The following is a 23,101-nucleotide window of genomic DNA, read 5'->3' as shown; positions in this document are numbered from 1 at the left end:
CTGATGTAAGCCACACCATCCCATCACCTATCATCCCAAAAGGACTGTCAAGTCCCTTGCACCTCATCACTACAAGTGCTCCACATCCTTCATAGTAATATTTATTGTGGCTCTGACACCACATATGTGGGACACTCTTTGGTCTCAAATAAAGGCACATGGGAATGCCCACCTGGAATGGAAGCGAGCAATGTCATCAATATTTCTGAAGATGGTGGATTTCTGACTAGCAACGGCTCCTGGGACATTGGAACAGGTCTCCGTGTACTTAAGGTGATGAGTCAGGAGGAACTGTAGATCTTGAATGTAATCTTCTTCTGAGATCAACAGCTCTTGAATAAGAACACTGAAGGGAAAACAAATAGGCAAAAAGAAAACACAGAAAAATCGTCATCATTATCCTTGACATGCTGACAGACTTTGAGGTTCCAAAGTAGAGATACATGATCAGAGAAACAGACTCCCTGTAGTGTGTTGACTAGATATCCTCTGACCATAAGAAGAACTTAGACACCCTGCTCCCTCTACCTTATAGATTGCTACTATTAGGGCAGATAAAAGAGAGAGTAAGCAGCAAGAGGATCTATATAAAGTAGATGGTAGCAACTTTGATGTCACTTTATGCAAACAAGAAGCAAGTATCTCCATGAGAGCACACTGAAATAGAGTGTTGCACTGCAAGGGAGTAACATCGGGTTGAATGTTTTCACACCCTCTTTATATACCATTTTCAGACGTAAGGCATGCCAAAGTACTGTAATTCAGGATGTGGTGAAATCAGAGAGCTTCAGAATTGCATAATGTAAATGCTTCCTTTCAAGTCAGCCAGTCTGGTTTAGATTGTCTGGAATATTCCTTTGATGAAATCAATGGCAAAATGCAATAAAAGACCACAAATTACAAGTCTGAGAGAATCAAGGGTTTGCTTGATTCTGGAAAAGGGGAGGTGGCAGGGCTCAGAAGAACAAAAGCAGTGACTCTGATGGGAGGGACCTAGATGCCAACATTTGTGTTAGTTCAGTAGGTGGGAAAACTCAAAGGCGCAAATACCAAATGACATGAGCTCACCTTAGCTTCCTTTTATATTCATCTTCAGAAACAAATTCTCCAGGGAACTCAGGAGCTTCTGTTGCTCCCCACTCTGGTGACAACTAAAATACAAGAAAAAAGAAACTTTATACTTAGAAGTTAACAGTGCTTTTATGAATGCACATCGAGGAATAACCCTTCTGCATTCACTGTCCCTTTCAAGAATTCCTAAGCCAGAGAGAAATTTATTTTTTGCTGGAGGATGATTAGGTCTTTCAAACCCAGGCACTGCTGCAAACATACGGAAATACTGTCTAGTCAAAACATGGAAGAGACTAGTATGTTACAAACCCTTCCAACACCTCTTCATATGTCGTCTTCATATATCCCTCCTGGCAAAAGGGATGGCTTTAAATTGCATCAGGAAAACAACAATTTTACACAAAAATTAAACACAGCATGATCAGTTACCTTTAACTTCTTGTCCAGGTAAGCTGGAGATACCCAACCCTGTCGAGAGGGGCTAGATTTTGTGGGTTTGGTCCTGACCAGCCATTTCAGAGGATGAGCTGAATCGAGGACTTCTACATATTGACCTTCCTTCAAAGTGATGGCCTCCTTGTCAGGTGTGGCAGGCGAATAGTCAGCTGTGACCATGTAGACATCAAAGATCTGCAAGCACAAAAAGACAGTTATTTTGTGCTCTGAAAATAGAATACAGTAACACCAGCAGAATATAAGTGCTTATTGGTGCTTAATGTTTTATTCTACAGCCCTTGTATGGCAAACAGAATCACTGTTCACTTTTTGCAAGTGGAAGACTAAGTCTCTAGAAGGCTCAGACCATGTTTTCAAGTCTCTGTCTCTCTCTCTGAGGTGTTTTGGATTTATACCATAAAACAGTATTGCCTTTCTCCCAAGGCAAAACAGTGGTCCTGAAAATGACAAAATCAGTTAACATTTCCGAAGTCTTAATTTTTTTTACGTTTTTTTTAAGGAAATGTTTGAAATGACATCCTCCAAAATTTTTAATTTTCACAAAATTCTCAGTTTTTCAAGAAGAAATTCTTAACAAAATTCTTCTGACCAACTATCCAAGGCCACAGAAAATCAGGCTCTGATCGTCTTAGGCTCAGCCATGAAAGCAAAAGATGCCAAATAAGGGATATGTTGCCTTGAACAACTTGCTCAAGACTGCACGGTGAGCATCAGAATTTGATTCTCTGTGCTCTATATCACAGACCCAATATTTACTAAATATAGCTACTGAAGTGAAGTACCTCCCTAAAGGTGATGGAAATCCTTAAGCCATAGGAGACTGGTCATTCTAAGTAAAGTTTTCTCCTTGTGAAAACTTGTCCATAAAGATACCATACCTCTCCTCTGGAATCCCCATCTTCAGATTCAGAGGAGGACTCCTGAACAATAGAGGAAGGTCTGGATCGGCCATGGCGAGGTGATGCAGAGGGTGTTTTTGACTCATCATCACTTTCTGCACCAGGCACTCGAAGCTTAGCTGAAAAGCAGAGCAAGAACAGTGCATGAAATGAAGATCTCCTACTTTAACATGAACTAAATCTATAATAATTTTCAGTTTCATACAAATAAATATTCCCTAGGAAGAGCATTTGTAATATTTAGTGTGAAGTCCTATTTGTATTTAGGATTAAACAAACAATTGAAATGTTTTAATAAGTTAGGCTGCATCCCTACTGCATGTATTGCCACTGCATTGCAAGAATGTTTGTAGGAGACTTAAGGCCTCTCTTTTTGCTTGAAGATAAAACATTACTACAAGATAATAAGTATATGGTACACAAACCAGGATTTTTCATTTAATTCAACACATCATTGGATTACTGCCCAGCTGTGAACACAGTTTTCTGCCTTAACTTGATTTTAAAACCCTATTGTGAGCTAAAACTTGAAGATGGGGGAAGTCTTCAAATAGGATTGCTTTCAGACTCAGGAGTGATTAATTTCTGAAGAACTTAAAATACCTTAGAAGTTCAAAATACACTTCCATTTTTACAACTTGCCCTCCACTCTAAATCTTACACTTATTTCTGCTTATTTAAACAAACTCTGTATGCATAAAATTTCATGTTTAGCCATCAGCCATCTTCATTTACTGTAATAGGCTTTTTTCTATCTCAAAACTGTAGACTAAGACATGCAGTTTAGATGGACTTTTACTAAAAATCCATGGTCCTAAGCACTTACAAATACTCATATGTTTACGAAGCAGTTTTGACACAGTCATCCTGCTCACTGATATTTAAAAAAAAAAAAAGACTGCATCCTTTTCTGCACTAATTAAACTGTGTTTGACAGGTTCCTTACCTTGATTTAGTTTTGCAGATACCATTTCTGAGATATGTGAAGTGAGTTTCTGAAAGAACTCTTCTGAGCCAACATCAGCTAATGAAATAGGGCTTTTGGGTACACCTTCTCTACCACCTTCGAAGTCTCCTGAAAAGAGAGAATTTGCTATTAAGCAGGCAATGCCACTGGAAAGTCATCTTTTTTGAGTAACAAAAGCATCTGTGGAAGGAAGGTCTAATTTTCTTCACTTCTCCTGTTTTTAAAGCTGTGCTTGCTTACATTTCATCCAAATAATACACCCTTGAACAGAGACCGGTCCTGAAAAGTTCCAACAGTTCAGACAGTTCCAAGAAAACAGGACAAAAATAGGTGATAATCATGAAATACATAGATGATATCAACTGTAGATGTGAAGGGCAGGAGTAGGAGAGAGAATATAGCCTCTTACCTTCTCTTGTTTCAGAGGATTGAATATCTCTGAAAGAATAAAACAGAGTTAAATGTTAACATAAAATGCGTAGCAAAGAGAGATAAATAATAAACATCACCTCCTTCTAAGACATTGTATGTGAAGTCTGGGAATATGTATGTTATTACTCTGCTTTTGACTGCAGGTGTTAGTATTCGATACTCATTAGAGCCACTATGACAAATGAGAACTGGGGCATGTGGCTCGTATGGGCACAGAACTGCTCATGTGTTTTAGTCTTTCAGGCAAATACCATCTGAAAATTCTCCTTATTCCTAACTTTTATTACAAACTGTTGCTTGACAAGATCTGGCTGCTCAGGATGTGGATTGTAGAACCAAATAACCTCCACCTCCATGGTACTACTGGACTTTATTCCCAGCTGACTCTGAAATAAAGCTATTACATTATGTCAAGTGGGATCTGTAGTCTCAGTTTTCAGTGAATTAATGCTTAACAATTTGCAGTGGTTTCATCAGGAAACCAAGAATCAGAGAATATGTAGATGCTGTGGTTGTCCAAGAGATCTGTTCCCATCACATCAGGATGCCTGTGTGCTGGGAAACAAGCTGGCTACTTGTACTGCAGTAGTTCTAGGGTCTAAAGAGACCCTTGCTACACTGACAGCTTTTACCAGGTTCAAATTAATTCATGCTAGCAGGAAAGGGGCAGGAGCCTGTATTGTTAACACTGAGTGAAAATGACTTCATCAGCATGAAGAACTACCAGCATTGTTTGCGTCTGATGAAGAGTGTGTTGTTTCTCAAGACTACAGCTCTGCCAAAACACTAAAATCTTGAAGTCAACCTCTCTGTTTTCCTGTTGTTTTTGGAGGCAGGATATAAACTTTAATTGCACAGGCTGATCTCCTCTAATTCTCTATTAGTGCACAGGAGGCAATCCACTTGATATGTGATGAATTATATATCACTAAGTATGCCTAACAGAGCCTGGACCCACCCTTGGGAGAGGTTGCAGTGGAATAGCTGAACTTGCACTGCGGCTTTCTTCACACTTCAGATTAAGACTGGTCAAGGGTTTAAGCTAGACATATTCTAGAAGCTAACATGTGCTCAGGTGGATACCGCTTTCCAAGCTCTCTCTGCCTAGTGTCCAAGCCAAGGATGGTAAACTGAAGAGGCTATTCTTCAGATGCATTTGTAAACAAGAAGTTTGTGAGCAGACCTTTTTCAGCTTCTTTTTCTGTGAAGTATCAATGTTGGCAAGTAACAGTCAGAAAACCTTGACCCTTAAGTTTGGGTTTTTTTTTTACATTCTTTTTAGGAGATGAAATAGTAGCAAGAGTTTTATATGACCAACCCATTTCTTTTCTGTCGTTGTTCCTATCATCCCTGATAATCAAACATAAATGACTGTCACTGATATTATATGTATGATTTATAGCACTAGATATAGTATATAGTATTCATAGCATTTCCCATCCTAGGACCTCAAACTATCTTAATTCTGGTGCCAAGACATGAATATGAGATGTCCAAAATGAACACAGCCTAAAAGTGACTCATGGGAACTGATACCTGCACTGCTCCACTGCACCACAGGTGACCAACCACTTACCCCAGTGTGGTCATGATGGCTTCCGACACCATCACACGCTCCTGGGTCAGAACTTCGGCCTCTTTCACTGCAAGATGAGGGTTTATCATTAGAGGACAGAAGGCAGAGAATGTGTTTTTTTTGTGTATTTCATGCAGGTATGTTTTCTAGATGTGGATTACTGGGAAAACTGAAATACTGGATCTGCCCTGTTAGCAGCTCCTGACCTGGAAGACATACTCCCACTCAATATGATGCAAATAGTTTTCTTCTCTCCCTGTTCATGTAGGTGTATGAATTCCCTATGTGAATACATTGCTCAAGCTATGCTCCTGTAGCTCTTAGTACAGTAAAAATGTGGGATGCAAGGAAGGATAACAGAAAAATTAAGTCCTTCACAGTGCTGCCCCTACTCCCAATCTGTATTTGCCTGTCTCCTGTCTTACCAAATGAATTGTGACAGGAGAGGATCTGAAAAGGTCTGTGAAAGGAGAATCATATAACTCCAGCTGCCTTAAGACAGCTCTACAATGCAAAATACCTTAGCAGAGAAAAACATTCTAAGTGATTTTTCAAATTATGACTTTTGCTAGTTTCTTCTCATTGTCTTTCTTTCTTTATCCTTTGTGCTTAATTTGGTTGTTTCTTGGACCTTGTCCTCTGTTTATATAGAAAATATATTGCTGTTAATCTAAGATAGGGTCAGAAATCTCAAACAGAAAAAAAGAGTGTAATCATTTGTAAGGCAAGCAAAGCCATGACTCATCATGGGAAATAGTTTTGGATTTTTTTTTCAAGTTGTAATTTGATTAATTTCTTTACCAATGACACTTGTTCTTCTCTTAGGGACTGTATAAAACATCAAATAGAGAATGTGTTTATATTGTAACAAAGATTTACCATCCGAAACTTCCACGGTGGCTGTGCAGATGGACTGGCCAACCTTGTTGGTAGCAATGCATGTATAAGCTCCACTGTACTTCCTTTTGACATCCAACAGGATCAGACTGTGATGCAGATTTGAACTGGCAAGTTTATATCCAGGAGTTTCTGGTTTGATCCACAGGATGTCTTCCCGAGACTCTTCTTTTAGCCAAGTAATAGTTGGTGGTGGATGTCCTAAAGAAAAAACAATGCAAAGAGCTTTAATTTTCCTAGTGGTGTTCCTGCCTTACAACTATAAGCTGTGCTGTGAATAAATGCTATTTTGATCTGTTTCCTGACTCTTTCCCAACAATAAAAGGCATAATACATATTAAAGGATATCTTTAGAAAATTGTCTTTCTACAACGCACTCAGAAGTACATCAAACCTTTCTCTAAAATCAAAACTGTTAATCAACACATATTCAGAGACCAATAAGTGTTGTTATCCCTGTTTTTACACACAGGAAAATGGAAGTGAAGATGAATAAGATGCTTTTCTGTAAAGCACATAAAAGTATTTTACATAGCTGGGAGTAGAGCCCCAGTCTTCAGACACAGGAGATGAGATTACAATTACTTCGGCCAGAGAGAATCTAGTATCTATCCACTTACCTTCAACTTTTACAGATAATGTGATGCTTGCACCTCTTTTCACCTTTTTATTAGTAAATCTTTCAAGGAACCGTGGTGGTATCAGCTGCTCGTGGGAATCTGAAAATTACATTATTGATGAAACATGGCGAGTTTAGATGACTGAAAAATTCCTAGGGGTTCTGTTATCACCCACTACGGCTTCTCTCACCTGTTTCCGATGGCTCTTCTTCCTCATCAGGACCTGTAACACAAGAAGGAAAAAGCAAAATGACAAACACAAAAATCTTTGTGCCCATGAGTTTAACTAAAAAACCAAAAAAAAGTGACTGCAGAGTATTACTCTTTGCAGGAGATGCTACACAGAAATGTTAGTATAATTTATGAGAGACCCTCAGTTTTAATAAAATGAACAATTAAATTTGCTGAAGTTGGGCAGGAATAAAATGTATGCTTATGAGACGACAATCAGGCCCTAGAGAAGCAACATCTTTGGGACACACTGAGAATTTATAGGGGAGCCAAGATTAAAGTATATAATTTTTTTATCTACAGACTTCCCACTTTACCTGACTTCCTTTATCAAGAAAAATAACTTTACAAAATAGAAAAAAAACACTGGAACACAGAAAAGCAGATGCCAAAATCAGTGCCATACCTACCTTTGACTACCAGCCTTGCTGATGAATATGCAGAACCAGCAGAGTTGATGACAAATGTTGAGTACTGACCAGCATCTGCCTTAGTGACATTGCGAATTTCCAGTGAATGGAATTCCTGTTTATCAGTCTTCAGGATGCGATCTGAGGCCTTTAACGGCTGTCCATTTTTGAACCAATACAGACGCGGCTGCGGGTACCCTGCAAGAAGCAGTTGCAGACAAGGAGGACAGAATGCATTATCAGTATTGATTTGGTAGCATCTCCAAAGAGGCAGGTCCTTCTGAGCAAGAGCCAAGGAAACCTCATCTCTGCCCAGGGCTGCAATTTCAAGGATTTACCTAGCTATGAATGTCTGCAAATTCATTAAATTCTATCAATCTGTTAAAGTTCTTTCCTGTCTCTTAAGTTTCTGGCACTCCCCATTATTGACTGCATGTTCAAGTACCTTTCAGGTTGGACAGGTAACACTTAGGTCTGACTTGCAATGTACACAAAGAGAAAACTTGAAGCCAAAAGAGTTCTCAACTTTTTTATGGTCAGCAATTAGAGAAAACAGGAAAATTCTTACCTCTCAGTACCAGAGCCCACACCAGGGGGGTGTTTTTTCAGTTTTATGTTGTAGCAGCAACCCCCTCATAGAGTAAGGCAAGTCCAGGACTGTTCATTTACGAAAGAGAATAAAGAACAGCCTTGCTATAGGGTTTTTTTTTATTCCTTATTGCTCCTCCGTAACTAACGTGCTCGAAGAATTACAGGACTTAGTTTTCAGAAGTAAATGCCTGTAATTGTGCCTGGAGACTTGGACACAGAATGAGACACTTGATCTTTCTAACTCTGATGCAAAAGCCAATGTTCATCAGCATGAGCATGTTCTTCTAGCTGTGTGGTGCAATGTGGTGCAAGATGCATGGGTTGGGGGCACGGCTGCAGAAAATCACATTGGAAAACCTTGTCCGGCACTTCAACCTGGCAGCAAACCTGGAATAACTGACAGTGCTGTGGGCTTCCCTCACCTTTCACCTTCAAGTGAAATTTAGCCAGTGATGCTCCAGGTGCCACATGAATATCATGAAGCTCATCAAAGATCTGGGGCAATTGCTCCTCCTCAGTGGTAGACTCCTCCTGTTCTCGGCTAAGAAGCAATTAGATTCAGAAAGAAGCGAGAGAGTCAGAAAAGAGTTAGGAATCAGAATTAACTATTTTAGGTTAATTTTGTCTGTGGGCTTTCTCATCATGGCAACAGATTCAGCACTATATGACATTAGAAGTAATAGAATGATGCCGTGAAGAAATATTTAGACTAGCCTGAAGGCAGCCAGAGCAAGTTTGGACATGATAAATGTCCAGCTGTTGCAGTTACTGCATCTCAGCTGGTCTGGGTGTTCTTTTATGACATTAAACTGACCCTGCTAAATACAGCAAAACCATAAATATATGTATTGATGTTACCAAGTCAGAATTTAGAAAGAGGTAGAGTTTTACCTTGAAATATATTCTTTGGCACTGTAGTAAGAAGACGTCTCAGTTGCATCTGCTGCTGTCTCATAGTCAGTGCTGGTCACTGTTAAATGGAAAAGGAAGGGTTTTCTATAATCCAAGCTTTGAAACTATTTTTCTTACTATAATTATCCTTCCCGACTAATTTGAGTGACAACAGATTAATTTCACACTGCTACTGCAGCAGGAACCCATACACCCCTGGATTATGGAAAACACCTCTGTTTATCTGAAAAGCTTTGCTCCAAGCCTTGCCTTGGAGTTGGCAAACCCTAACTGAACCCAAGAGGTCTGCAAGTGAAACATTTCATGGACAATGCATATGTTTTCTTAATGTAAATGGTGTTTTCCTTGGGGGAAAAAAACCCCAAACAACCCAGCAAACTACAAAGTATCCCCCAAACAGCAGGACCCTTTCCCTTGTTTCTTCTACAGTCATTTTGAGACTTACAGTCCACTCGAAGCTCAGCCTTGGTTGAAGCAACTCCCATGTTGTTTTCAGCAAGGCAACGGTAAACACCCATGTCTGTGGGGACTACAGCTGTGATGATCAGCTGATGGCACCCTTCCTGGTCCTCATTGATCATGTAATGATCATTTTCCTCAATAGCTTTCCCATCCTTGAACCAGCGAACTGTGGGAAGTGGTTTGCCAACGACAATGCAGTCAAAGCTGACTGGATATCCATCTTGTACTTCTTGGTTTTGGAGCTCAGTCAGAAACATGGGAGCTAAAGTCAGGGTTGTTAGGAAAGAAGATAGGAAAAACTTGGTTGTGATAAAAGACATATATTAAAAGCACTGCTGCTCAGTGCCTGAAGACTTCTTGTTTCTATTTTTTTTATTTATTGCAGAGTGTTATCTTTTCTCAATGAAAACACTCAAGTAGGAATTCCCTAATAAATACTATGAAGATATTCCATAACACCATAAGCATTGCAATACCACAGCTGCAAATTATACATTGCCTCTGTTCCTCTCTTTGCCAAAATATCTTGTTTCCCTCAGGAAGTTTTGAAAACTGTGTCATTTATTTGAGTATACTAATCATAGCATAGCCATATTATTGTAGATGGGGACATTTTTATTGTGGAAAGCAGCTTTGTAGATAAAGCAATATTTTGCACCCCCTTCTTCATCACTAACCTCCCTCTTCTCCCTCAAAACTAGAAAGAATAAAAAACTCATCAGTTTTTGCCAAAGTGCAAAATTTACAGGAAAATATCTGCTCCAAATGAAAAACACTTTTTGGGGCTATTTGTGAGTGAAAAGGTAACATTGTGACCTGCTCTAGCTGTCTTTTTCAAAGAATAAACAGTTTTGCTTCACCTACCTGTATCAGAAGTCAGCAAAGGTGGTGGAGGTCTCGCTAATGGTGGTGCAAACTTCCCATGGGTGGGTGGTGTTGCTTTCCCGATGCGTAATTCAACTTTTTTAGGGCTTTGCTCCAAAATGTCAATCTCCACAGGAATCCCCAGAGCACCAAACATCTCTCTGAATCGAGTGGCAGCAGTTTTTGCCTCAGACAAGATTTCAAACTTAATGTAGATGTACTGGTCATCCTCACGATATGTCTGATGGTCAACCACATCTATGTCCCCTTCATCTGCACTGACAAAGAGCTCTTCCTCCACATCAGATATCTCAGTTGAGATCTTGGCCCTGAAGAGTCTATTAAGTCTCCGTGCTGCTTTACGGAAAGCATCATCCAGCTCACTGCCAGACGAGCTCTCTGTCTCACTGTCAGTGCTGTGTTTAGCCTGCTCCTCCTTATGAAGAACATGAGGTTCCTGAGTGCCAATAACCACCTTAGCACTGTGTGAAACCTTGCCAAATTTATTGGATGCTTCACAGGTGTATTTACCTGCATCTTTCCTGTCCAGGCCAGTGATAATCAAAGAGCAGGTTCCATCAGAGTAATTGTCTATGTGATAGTAGCGACCATCTGAAAGCTCTTCCCCATCTTTCAGCCAACTGACTTTCATGTCAGTTTTGCTGTGGGCCACACACTCAAGATGAAGAGTGCTTCCAGGCTCACCAGAGAAATCTTTGAAGGTCTCAGTAAACACTGGGCACTCTTGTTGTTTGATCTCTTTTCTGACTTTGTAGCCTTTGAAAGCAGCTTGGATCTTCACAGCAGCCTTGTTCATGGAAGGGTCGTCTAAATCCGGCATTTCTGATTCAGATGGCTTAGCAGCTGGGGCAGCCAGAACAGCCTCCACGCTGGATTCCTCCCACTGCTTCCATAATTTGCCTGTGGAGATGGACTGAACCTTGCTAGTAACACTAATATTTCTCTTCCCTGCCTTCTTGAGGTAGTTTACTAGTGAAGGAGTCCCAGCTCTAGATTCATCATCTGAGCTTGTGAAAGAGAAATCTGCTTCTCCTGTCCTAGCAAGCTCATCACATGTGGAGTACTCCTCTGAGTAATAGTGAGACATCTCTGCCTCCTCCTTCCTCAACTTCTGAAGCTTGTCATCCTCTTCAGGCACCTCGCTGATGGAATCCAAAGTGGGCTCCCGGCTCATCCGTCGCTTCTTGGCCAGGGCTTCCCACAGAAGGTGAAGATCTCCCTCTTGAGCAGCCTCAGGGGGCAAGCTGGGCTGGACATGGCCATCCACCAGCTCTTCTGGTTGACTTGCAGGGGGTGCTTCCTTGACACTCTCTTTAAGCTTTGACACTGTGGGAAGTGAGGGGAATTAAGTTGTTAAGATGTTAAAAGACAAAGGCTGTGAGTAAGCTTTGAGAAAGCACATAGAAAGCTTATTCTAATACCTGGGAAGGAGAGTATTAGTGGCATTTAACTAAGCATTCTGTTGAGAACAAAGTGTAAATTTAATACAACTGGACAAGGGCATGGGGAACCTGCTCTAGGTAACCCTGTTTGAGGAGGAGGGTGGACTACACTACCTTCAAAGTCCTTTCCAGCATCAATTATCCCATGGTTCTTTGCAGGTGCTTAAAACATGGCCAAACAACTTTTTTACTCTTCACAGGTTTGAACCCAGTAAATAAATTTCTGCCCTTTTAAAATGGTGCAGTTGATGAATATCTAGTTAAGGCTGTCAGTGCAGTGTGGAAAACTATTCAGCCTCTTCCTATTTTATAGGAAGACAGGGCTTCACTGACTGTCTTGAATAGATCTCCACTGGTTATAACAAGAGCCAAGACTCCCACCTGACATGGAGACACCTGCATGTTCAGGTGCATCTAAGTCTGAAGGTTGTAACTCACTCCCTGGGACACACTGACTTGTTACTGCATAATCCCCAGTGCTTTTTTTACATGTTCCAGGCTTCTGAGACATGCATGATGTCTCTCAGATATAACACAGAACACGAGTGCTCTAGGTCCTTTTGGAGAAAGAGAGGGAGGCAAAGGGTGTTATCCTGAAGTGCCTCAGTGGCACCAGATGCTTGTGTGTAGGCCACCGAATCCCACCACAGGGGCACATTTCAGCTTCCTAAGCACTATAACCCAAAGGCATTTGGGATGCCTAGAACAGGGGGCTGGCAGATACCATGCAGAATATACAAAAGGACCCTCACTTTCTGAAATGGCAGCTGAAGGACAGGCAGAATACCCTCGTGTCAAACAACACCAGAAACCCATGTAGAAACAACTGCATTGCAACTTCAATATACAACTCAGGAAAATCTTATCTGAGCAGCTCGAAGCTGTTAGGGATTCAGAAATGTACTGGGCAATACTGAACAGAAAGAGAACAATTCTTTGTGGATTGCTATCACAGCTCGTAAAAGAAGACTAATTCCAGTCCAAGCTGTGGAGATGCCCTGGGATGTCCATAAACAGAACTATTTAACATCATAGGAATGCATGCTCCGTACCATCAAGACACAAGCTGGCAACAGATTTGACTTCTGGAGAAACCATGCAGGTATATGTGTCCTGATCTTCAGGTTTAAATGCATGAATAATGAGTATCTGCTTTTTCCCATCAGAGAGGATCTCGTATCTCCCTCCAGCTCGTATTTGTTCTTTTCCTTTGAACCATGTAACTTTCTTTTCAGTTTCACTTGATAATTTGCACTCCAAGCGAGCCACCTCTCCTTCTGAGACTGATCCTCCCACTAAAGGATGGGTGACTGTAACTGGAGGTTCTGTAATTACAAAGAAATTAAATTAGCACAAAGAACATACAGTAACTTAGTGTTAAGACACTCAAGATCACTCTGTAAAATATCCAAGCATCCCATCCTCCATTCTTTAGATTTTGTAGAACACCAAAAGGAGAAAAAAAATATATGGTAACATACAAAATTTGCACTTCCAAAGATAACAGCGACATAACTTTACAAGATCACCCAGCAGGTAAACCAGCTCCATTTAAATATATACATGCAAATTGGTTGCATTTTTCGCATTCCTTTCGCGTTTATTTGCTGATCTTCATTTACCCATCACCAGTATTCAAGCAGTTCTACAGATTCTAGAAGACCTTAATGTTTAGAAGTGAAGCAGTTCTGAAGACAATAAAGAAACAATAAAAAGAATTAAAAAAGACATTATTAAAAGCAGCATTCATCCCACTCTTGAAAATAAAGCAATAAAAAGAAGAAATTACACTATCTTAGAAAGAGTAAAAACTCTCAAAAAGCATAAAGAATTTAAAAATTCTCCTTTGGAAGGAGGCCTGCCAGTGCCATGCTGCTTGTACACCTGTGATACTCTGAATGAAGTCAAGACAAATGCACGAAATGGGGAGACGTGGCCTGGGATGTAAAGTACACAGGTGAATTACCAAAAGCAGCACACTCCTGAGTGTGATCTGCCCCTTTACATATTTCACCAGTATGAGGGGGCTGCTGCTGAAAATGCCTTGGGTTTTTTGTAGGCAAAGTCAGCATACACAGATTTACCAGGGTCCAGCACTGGCAGCTGTTACATTGTGAAAATATTATCTGTCTGAGCCTTAAGAAGAAGATTTGTTTATTATTATTCTCAGTTTGAGGATTTTTTTGTGCACTCTGCTATCACAGAAAGAGTTGCAAGAAAAGAAAGACTGAGGAAGTTGTTCTCCATCCCACTGTGGCATCCAGAGTTCCACCAACAGAAGGCAGAACTGCATCCTCCATCATTTCTTTGTGGGAGTTATTGAAAAAGATACACAAATAATAAAACAAAAGAGAAAGATGGGTGAAGAAGTCAACACTGTACACCCACAGCTTTTGTACCAGGGTCCTGGTACCCCCAAATGCATCCCAACATGCTCCTTTTGACTTCTACCATCCTACCTCCACCTGAAAAGACCAGGCAACACATGGATGCAGGCAGCTTGTTGCAGGTTGGAGAAAAAAAGTGTTGATTACTAATAATGCAGCTGGTTTTGTTCATGGCAGCCCAGAACAATTTTTCCAAGCTCTTTCTCCTCTATTGTGTTGGCAGCAAAGCACTGAAAGATGTTGCAGAATGACCTCTTCCAGGAGATGCCTGGAATGGATGAAGCAGGCATGCCATGCAAAACACAAGGTCTACAGCCACTTGCAGTCCTCCATGGGTGCATCTCTCTATTCTCACCTAGCTGCACCATCTGAGGGAAGTGCACCGGCTCACTGGCCCCAACTTTGTTTATAGCTGAAACGCGGAATCTGTAGGGTTCACCTGGGGTGAGATTGTCCACCATAAACTCCGTGTTCTGAATAATGCCCTTGCTGCATGACTGCCAGCCAATACCTGGGATTTTCTTCTCCACATTGTAGCCTAGGATGTCACAACCACCATCGCTCAATGGCTTGTACCAAGACAGAGTTACAGAGTGGCTGTTCTTACTTAAAACTTCTGGTTCTTCAGGTGGATCTGGGTGGGCTGAAGGCACAACAGAGGTCCCGAAATGTATGACATGAGCAATAATGCTTTATACTGAAACAACCAAGAGCCTTCTACAGGCAATGAGAAGGAAGTGAACAGAGTCAGTATTTGTCTTATTGTAAAATTGAGTAGGTACATGCCCATAACCATGAGACGTATATGTGCACCACTGAGTTTTCCTTTGATCTACATTGCTAATGACAAACATCCATTTTCCAGCTGTCATCTCACATACTTAATGTCACATACTGTGAATTTTTCCTGATGCTTTGTCCCACCTAGCTCAAAACAAAGATAACCCTATACTGTCCATATTATCAAAGAATTTAGCTGAAAATTTCAGTTACATTTGGGCCTTGATCATATTTATTTCATGTCTGGCCTTAATGGAATTCAAGTTATTATTTGACTACAGGGTAACTCTGGTAACTTAAGAGCAAGTCACTCAATTTCTGTGTAATTGTTATATAAGTCACACATCAGGCACTAACAAATGAATACATAGTGGGAATGGTCTGCTGTCCTACTAAACTGTCTACTGATCGTCATACTCAGTGCACTGGACAATGTTCCCCCATTTATGCTTTGGCTTAGAAGTCAGAAATAATTCTTTCAGTCTTCAAGTTCAAGGCATTTACCAAGTAAATGACCCGCCACAATGTACCTATCCAACATATTAGCAGCAAATAAGGTCAATGAAAGTTCTTAAATTCTGGACACCACAAACATAACATAAAAGCTTTTTTTTTCCTGTATTTTTCACCAAATTTCATACAGAAAAAGTGTCAACAGGAGGAGTCTGTGAAGGGAATATTTTGCAGTTCCTAAAACATAGGTGTCCAAAATAAAACAACACTGTTTTAAATCTGTCAGCAATCTTTTGGGGTTTTTTTTTGTTTTTTGTTTTGTTTTTTTTTTAATGACTGTAATATATCAGAGATCTCTCAGGTCTCAGAAATCTATAGACAGATGGACTACCCATAATGATTTAAATAATGGATGGTCAGTCAGTGGCTCTTGAACATCTTAACTGCAGTGAGCAGCTAAAACACATTGCAATTGTCTTACAACCATCACTGGAGTTGTGCTGGAGTGACCACTGCAGGGTGACCCACCTATGCCACCGTGGAAAACAGCCAGACAGTGGGTGCAGAAATGGATATTGATAATCATGGGTATAAACTTACCCATGAGGGAATTAGGGAACTATCACTTTTCTAATTGTGAAGTAATTCAAGAGTATAAAGTACATGTTTAATGAATCTCACCCACATGAAGACATTAATATGCAACTAATTAATCTGGAAAACTAGTTGTCCTTCACTTGAGAAGATTAGCATATTTCAAGGGGTCCTCTGCCTTCTGGATAATTTTTCCACATGTGCTCTAGTTCAGCTCCCTCCCTGAGGGTGATGAACTGAGTAAATTGATTTCCATCAGACTCTACATTACATTTTACAAAAGACTGCTGCTAAAGAAAGTTGGTGAACAACTTTACGAACACCAGCCTGATGTAATTTTCTTCTGATGAGGTGGACTGTTTCTAATCAAAGAACAAGTTACCCAGCTGCATCTTCTCTGACTAAGAACACTAGCTGAGGATGCAAGGCAAAGATAAAAGAATCAGCACAAAGATTAGAAAATTCAATGTTGTAGCTCAGTTAAGTCTGAGATTTCAAGTGCCATTGGTCTTGAACAACAGACACTCACCTATCACAGATAACTTGGCTGATGCAATTGCTTCCCTCGAAGCAAAAGTCACCTCTCCAGAATGATGCGGTTGGGCATTTTTCAGAATAAGTTTGTATTTGTTTCCATCTGCTTGTACCTCCCAGTCCTCATCTGACTGGATCTCTATATCATTACTATACCAGGCAACTTCCGTAATTGGCACAGCTTCACTTAGAACACAACTAAATGTAGCTTTCTCCCCCAGAGGGACTTCTACATCTGTGAGAGGCTGCAAAATCTGTAGGCGCCATTCTGCAGATAAAAACAGGTGATCAAGCCCTCAGTTAGAGAAACAAATAAAAGCAAGAGATTTTGTGAATACTGATGCTGAAGCTCTGGACAGTTAGGCCTTGAAAATGAGTGTATCATTTAAAGAGAGGTTATGTAGATATCACTAGGTCAGAAGGTATCACTGGGGACTGAAACTTCCCAAAACTTACAGGAGCAAAACCCAACCTAGCAATGTATTTCCTTCCCAGGTAGCAGAAAACCACAATGAAGATAGTATGCTATCACTGAAGATAACTGTTCTTGTACTCTGAAGGGATTCTGATCCCCACATGGATCTCCACTAATGGCATAAAAGACAACCAAGCAGAGATAATGTTGTTACTGATACAACTTTCACCTTTAAAGTCCTCAAGTACTCATAAAGACAACCCAACTCAACAGAATAATGACAACTGCAAGAAAGTCCTCTGCTGCTAACTAATTGCCAGCTGATGCTGCTTATATCTGTGTCATATCATATGGAACAAGGGTAAAAACTGAAACTGTAAAACGCCATCTATGTATTGTGCAGGAAGAAGATTTAGGTAAGAAGCAAGTAACAACTACAATTTTTCCTCTCTGCTACTCATCATGTTTTCCTGTTTCATTTGCTCTTTCCAACTAGAAATTTAGACTCTCTGGGCATGAGTGCTTCAGTTACCTTTCACTGTCAGGAAGGCTGAGGTCACTGCGTCGCTGCACATAAAAGTCACCCTGCAACTGTCCCGGGGAGTTAGGTTCTTCAGCAGCAGAAGATGCCTGAGCCCATTTTCAAAGTAAACCATTTCAGTGTTTTCTGTAGTTTTGGCAGGTTCATCATCAATCAACCAGTTGTAATTGTAGCACTCGGGCTTGGAAAGATAGCATTCAAACAGGGCTTCCCCTCCTTCCACAGTTTCCACATTCTCCAAGCCCTGGACAATGCTGTTCTTAGCTAGCAGAGAAGGACAATGAACGGTATTAATTGTTTGGCCATGCATATCTGAATTTAACAAGCCTTGGAGCACTGGATGACTCCCACTGCTGGAAAGCTGATGGGAAGGATATGGATGTGATAACCTGTGCTTGTAGGTTTAATTACAGATTTCAACTACTCTAACACAGTACTGTACGTAAAAGCATTTTAAGTAGTGAGATAGTTTAAAAATAACAATAAACCTTTAGGATGTTTAGTATTTAATCTAGGCTTTCACCTGAAATCCAACTTCTGTTTTTACAAGTGAAGAACAAAAGGGTGTTGTTTATATGAATAAGGCCAATAGTCAATAGGAACAGATAGGTCAGGAAGATGAAGTATAATCAAGCTCCTTCTGTCCCACAGTAGGAAACACTTCCTACATATGTGCCAGGGAGCACAATCATCTTCATAACTGGGGATATCTGAATCCACTGACAGCTCATGATGAAATCTTTCTACCTTTCTTCCAAAGCAAGTATGAGAGAATATTATAGCTGGCTAAGCCATAGTGACGGTAATCTGCATTAACAAGTCTGCCTCTAGGAAACTCACAGGAAGTTAAAACCTGTGTTAACAGTATTTTGCATGGTAGATTTCTGAATTATTACAAAAGCTCTATAGTAACGTATTAGGTTTATTTTCACATGCGTGTGTAGTGAATTGTGTGGTCAGAGACATGCATGTATCTCCATAACCATTCGCATGCATTGGTTGTGATTTCTATCAGACTGACACAAAATTAAATGTGGGCTGGTGCATGCCAATATAATTCGTGTCAGACCAGCTGACAAACACATGCACAACAGTGGGAACACACGCTTGAGTAAATACAGTTTGCACAAATACCAATATCACAATGGTCAGTGTGATCTATGATATAAACCAGTGCCCTGAGACATTCCTGTTTAGATCTCTGTAACTAGTATCTGGAATTGTTCTAATCAAAAAGAAAAAAAAAACAACAAAAAAACCCAAGAAACTGAACAACTTATTTAATAGGAAAAAACCCCATTAATTATTAAAAAAATAAAATCTATATTTTATAATAATAATACTTATGGATAGTAATGATGGGTTTATAAATCCTTGGAGGAAGTATAATTTTGTTAGAACAAATCCAAGCTGTTTATTTGTGCACTTTTTGAGTGCTGGTTTCACTAATCACAAAAAGCAGCCAATTGTAAATCCAGCCTCCTCTGGGATGCTTTTAGATTACATTAATTAACATCTTTTAAAATTCCTACAACAGAAAGTGCCTATCAATATAGAAAATATTATAATAAATAGTATTTTACTCTTCTGTACTAACAGCCCTGGTTAAGCAAGAAGAAGGAATAATTGTCACAAATATTCACAAATCAAAGAAGAACTATTGCTTCATTGATTACATTGACCCACCTGCTGACTAAACCAATTATTTCATAAACAGCAGGGGGAAAAAAGAAACATAAATATATAAAACCATAATCTTACTGTTAATATTTTTATTTACTGTTTCACAGGGCCCTCACAAATGCTAATGCCGAGTGAGAAGGAAGATAATGCCTGAGTGATCAATTTTTGAAATAAGTAAAATATTAAGCTACTTTAGCTTAGTTGAAAAGAAAATGAATTTACACACTACCCATTACTGTGTGTAAAAGGCACTCTGGAACAGCAAAAAGTACTCTGATCATTCTTTTGGACCAACATTCTTTTGGACTGTGATTTTGCAATAATTCAGCAGGACACATCCCATTGCACTGGTGTTCCAGTTCATTGTAGAAGAGGCATGATGTGCAAGTACTGTAGTAAGTGAGCATTAATTAGAACCAAGCTTCGGTCAAATGCTGCAATTTCATGTTCAGTTCCCATTAACTCCCAACTACTATCATCATCACTATCAGTACCGGAGTGGACACCAAAGAGTGGGTATCTTATGTGTCACTTATTGAGAGGTGCTGCCATGATTTTTCCACCTTTTTTTATCTGGAACCCATGATAGTCTTCCTCTTTGGCTGGAAGACCTCACCTTGAACATCAAGTGTAGCCATCACTTTAATGCCTTCAGCTTCACATGAATAGATGCCAGTGTCTTCTGGTACCGTAGGTTTAATTTTTAGCATGCTTACATTCCAATCCTGATCGATAATCACTCGCTGCCCATCTGCATGTATTTCCTGATCATTTTTCTTCCATATGGCGTGCACTGGCCTAGAATATTGGCATATGAACTCTGCTGTGCCATCTTCATCAACAGTTATATCCTGCATGGGACTGACCACTTCAATGGTTGGATCTGTTAATCAACACGTCAGGAAGGACATGCATTAGTGGATCCTCATGGACATTGCAACTTAATGGTTTTTGACAAGCACAGAGCATGTGAGGAGCAAGCAGAATGACAGTGCAAGCAGGAAGCTGACTGGGCACACTGGGTATTAGCAGTTTAGTCTGTGCTTGTGTCAGCACCAAGCAGGATTGAAGCAAAACTGGTACATTAGAATATAACAATCACACTGGAAAATGGGCCACCAGCAATTAAGGCTTGTGCTTTAACTGTCCTGAATATGAACTTCTGTCCTTAATGCCTACTGGAGTTCCCTTATTTTTTCCCTCAGCATTGCTGAAATCCTCTAGAGTGGGAAGCACTGCACGTGAAACACTTCTGCTTCACAGAATGTGGTAGGAGCACATCTGTGAGAGAGAGGACTGCAATGAATGAGCTGCTGTGAATGTTCCCTGCAACTCTCAACCTCACATAGCAATAGGAAAATGCCACAAAATCTACTGGAGGCCCTGGTTAGGAGCAAACTACAACCACTCATTGGAAAGAAATGCAGTACTCAGATGCAAGTGCTCATTCCTGTCCTGTGCTGGCTATACATCAGGAGTCACTGGCAGCATGAGGAGCAAAGATCCAGGACAACTGTAACAAAAAAGAGCACTTCAGAGGAGATGGGTACTCATTGCTTTGGTTAACCATGTGTTTCTCTGCAGCAGAGACATAGTTTGGCGGAAAAGTAATACAATTTTCTTCACAGCAGCTGAAAGTAGAGTTGTGGCATAAACCATTGCAGTCCCAGAGAGCCTATAAAATGCAGGATATGCAGCTCCTCTGAAAAGGTGAGATCTGTCAGGCTGCTTTTAAGCATGCAGTCTTTCCCTTAAAATACTAGTTCTGCTTCTTGGGAGGTAGCTGTAGGGCACAGCAGATATATCTAACCTCAAAATATTGTGAAAGCACCCAAGGAGTTCTTCCTGAGAAATCAAACTGAACCACCAGCATACAACTAAAATACATATGCTAAGAGAAAAATCTCAGGGAAATGTGAAAATTGAAGTCTCTTTGCAACATCCTTCTCAGCAAACTATGTCAACTTGCCCTCCAAATTGATAGGGCTACAATGGGTCATAAAAAGATGACAGAAAAAGCTGATTTACGTCCTTATCTTTCAAATAGTTGTTCTGATCACATAAGCCAGCTATAATAAACTACACTGGACCTCTGTCTGGAATGCTCCTCTAAAGACTGGTGCATCAGGGTGAGGATTTGGGATGCTACTAACAGACTTTGGGAAGCAAAGATGGTGTAGCAAGTGTCTTTTGTAAACTTGCTGCAAGGCTTGATCCTGCTCCCTAATGCTTCCTCTGCCACTTTTCTGCCGTATGTGTTCATGGAAATGAGGCATCAGTGGCAGATTGTAGGTATGTTTTGATTACACCAGGACTGAAGAAGCCAGGAGGTATCCATGCAGCTGAGGAGTAAAATACCATCTCCTTTCATAAGATACAGATGTGCTCCTCACAGCAAATGTCACCTGTGGTCTTGGAGAAGAAAGGTATCCTGATTCCATTGTCCCATTGCTCTTTGCCACTGCTAGGCTAAGACCTTGGTGGTTCACTGATGCAGAATGGCAGAAAGCTCTTTGGGATTTGGAAGCCAGCATGTACACTGGAGCCTGGAATTCCCACACTGCCCAAAAGGGTCAGAAGGCAGCTGCAGCTCCTTCAACCTTTTCCATTTTCCCACACCCACACATGAAGATGCCATCAATCTGTGCCACTGAATGGATGCAGTTGTAGGGCAATGATCTTGTGAAGGCCCAACAGGGAAAGCTGTCATGAGATCTCACTTGCCATAGAATATATCCAGTTACAAGTATGCTTTACACCAGGAGAATGGGCACATGAAGTAGAGAGAAAAACAGTTTGTTCCTTGATGAAGAAAAAGGCATGAATAGCTAGACAGACTGAAATACACCTAGGTCAGTCAAAGACAGATCTATTTTTAAACTTCAGGACAAAATAAAGTGCATTAAATTGGCTGTTAACACACACAAATTTTACTTTCCTATTAACTCAAGTGTTACTGAGCACAGTGTAACTGGGGTGTTATTTAAATATCTTTCACATTCTTATCCATTTATAGTCACATACTACTGTGATTCATGTTTACATTAATGCAATCCTGCTTAAATAGAAGTACAAAATATCCACATATAGGTAGTTGGATGAACTGTGGGGCTGGCTTAAACGACATTCTGAAGTAACCTACAACATCAATAATGCTGTGATTCTGTGAAATGAAAACTTCTCAGGAGTCCTAATGATACCTAATGATGCATTTATTTTTAATTTATGTTTTAAGCGCAGGGGAGTTCTTTGCCTGGATAGCTCAGAACCAGGTTCTGCCTCTGAAAATGTGAAGTTCAAAATCGATACAAATGGACATGGGACTTGTGGGGTTTCCACTCTATACTGTTGATACTTCATTCTGTTATTAGGAAGAAGTGAATTTGGCATTTTATCTGAGAGCTAAGTATAGAGGGCATATACAGAGAAGGAAACATCAACCACCAACTACAATCCCATACTGTGGATCATTCATATTATTATATATTATTATTATATATACATATTATGATAGTCCAAAACCAGGACAGACAACTATAGCACTGGTGTAGATTTCAATAAAGAACTCTTAAGCCTTAATATCTCTATTATATATAAATCCATTTTCCAAGCTAAGAATAAAGTATTACTTTTGTCTGAAAAATAAAAGCTTTTCCTGATGGCTATAAAAGGACTGGATGTGAAGGAGCTTGCTTTGTCAAGTCTGGAGCTCAGTGTTATTTGCAGCTTGTGGCTACCCTTACCAAATGAGAAAAATATTTATCCAATAGACCAGAAAGCTTTATTAATGCAGTGGTGACCATTACTATTCTGGCAGCCAACAAACAAGGCTCATTTTGTCAGTGTTACCACAATGTCCTATA

General features: G+C 40.2%; 1 protein-coding gene across 1 annotated transcript in view; it reads right to left on the bottom strand.

Moving 5' to 3' along the window:
- OBSCN (obscurin, cytoskeletal calmodulin and titin-interacting RhoGEF) overlaps nt 1–23,101 on the bottom strand; it is a 174,172-nt gene that overhangs the window by 55,444 nt on the left and 95,627 nt on the right. The window contains 20 exon segments of the mRNA XM_034060452.1: nt 173–346; nt 1,069–1,151; nt 1,501–1,701; nt 2,406–2,545; nt 3,373–3,501; nt 3,803–3,831; nt 5,402–5,468; nt 6,281–6,499; nt 6,919–7,017; nt 7,109–7,141; nt 7,560–7,757; nt 8,573–8,691; nt 9,042–9,120; nt 9,508–9,786; nt 10,389–11,746; nt 12,906–13,176; nt 14,594–14,881; nt 16,595–16,867; nt 17,547–17,819; nt 19,855–20,121. Coding sequence (XP_033916343.1) covers nt 173–346; nt 1,069–1,151; nt 1,501–1,701; nt 2,406–2,545; nt 3,373–3,501; nt 3,803–3,831; nt 5,402–5,468; nt 6,281–6,499; nt 6,919–7,017; nt 7,109–7,141; nt 7,560–7,757; nt 8,573–8,691; nt 9,042–9,120; nt 9,508–9,786; nt 10,389–11,746; nt 12,906–13,176; nt 14,594–14,881; nt 16,595–16,867; nt 17,547–17,819; nt 19,855–20,121 — 4,579 coding nt within the window.

The sequence above is a fragment of the Melopsittacus undulatus genome, chromosome 1 (assembly GCF_012275295.1).
Source record: "Melopsittacus undulatus isolate bMelUnd1 chromosome 1, bMelUnd1.mat.Z, whole genome shotgun sequence".
Classification (NCBI taxonomy): domain Eukaryota; kingdom Metazoa; phylum Chordata; class Aves; order Psittaciformes; family Psittaculidae; genus Melopsittacus; species Melopsittacus undulatus.
Note: the sequence above shows the minus strand (reverse complement) of the source record. Positions and strands in the feature narration are given on the sequence as shown.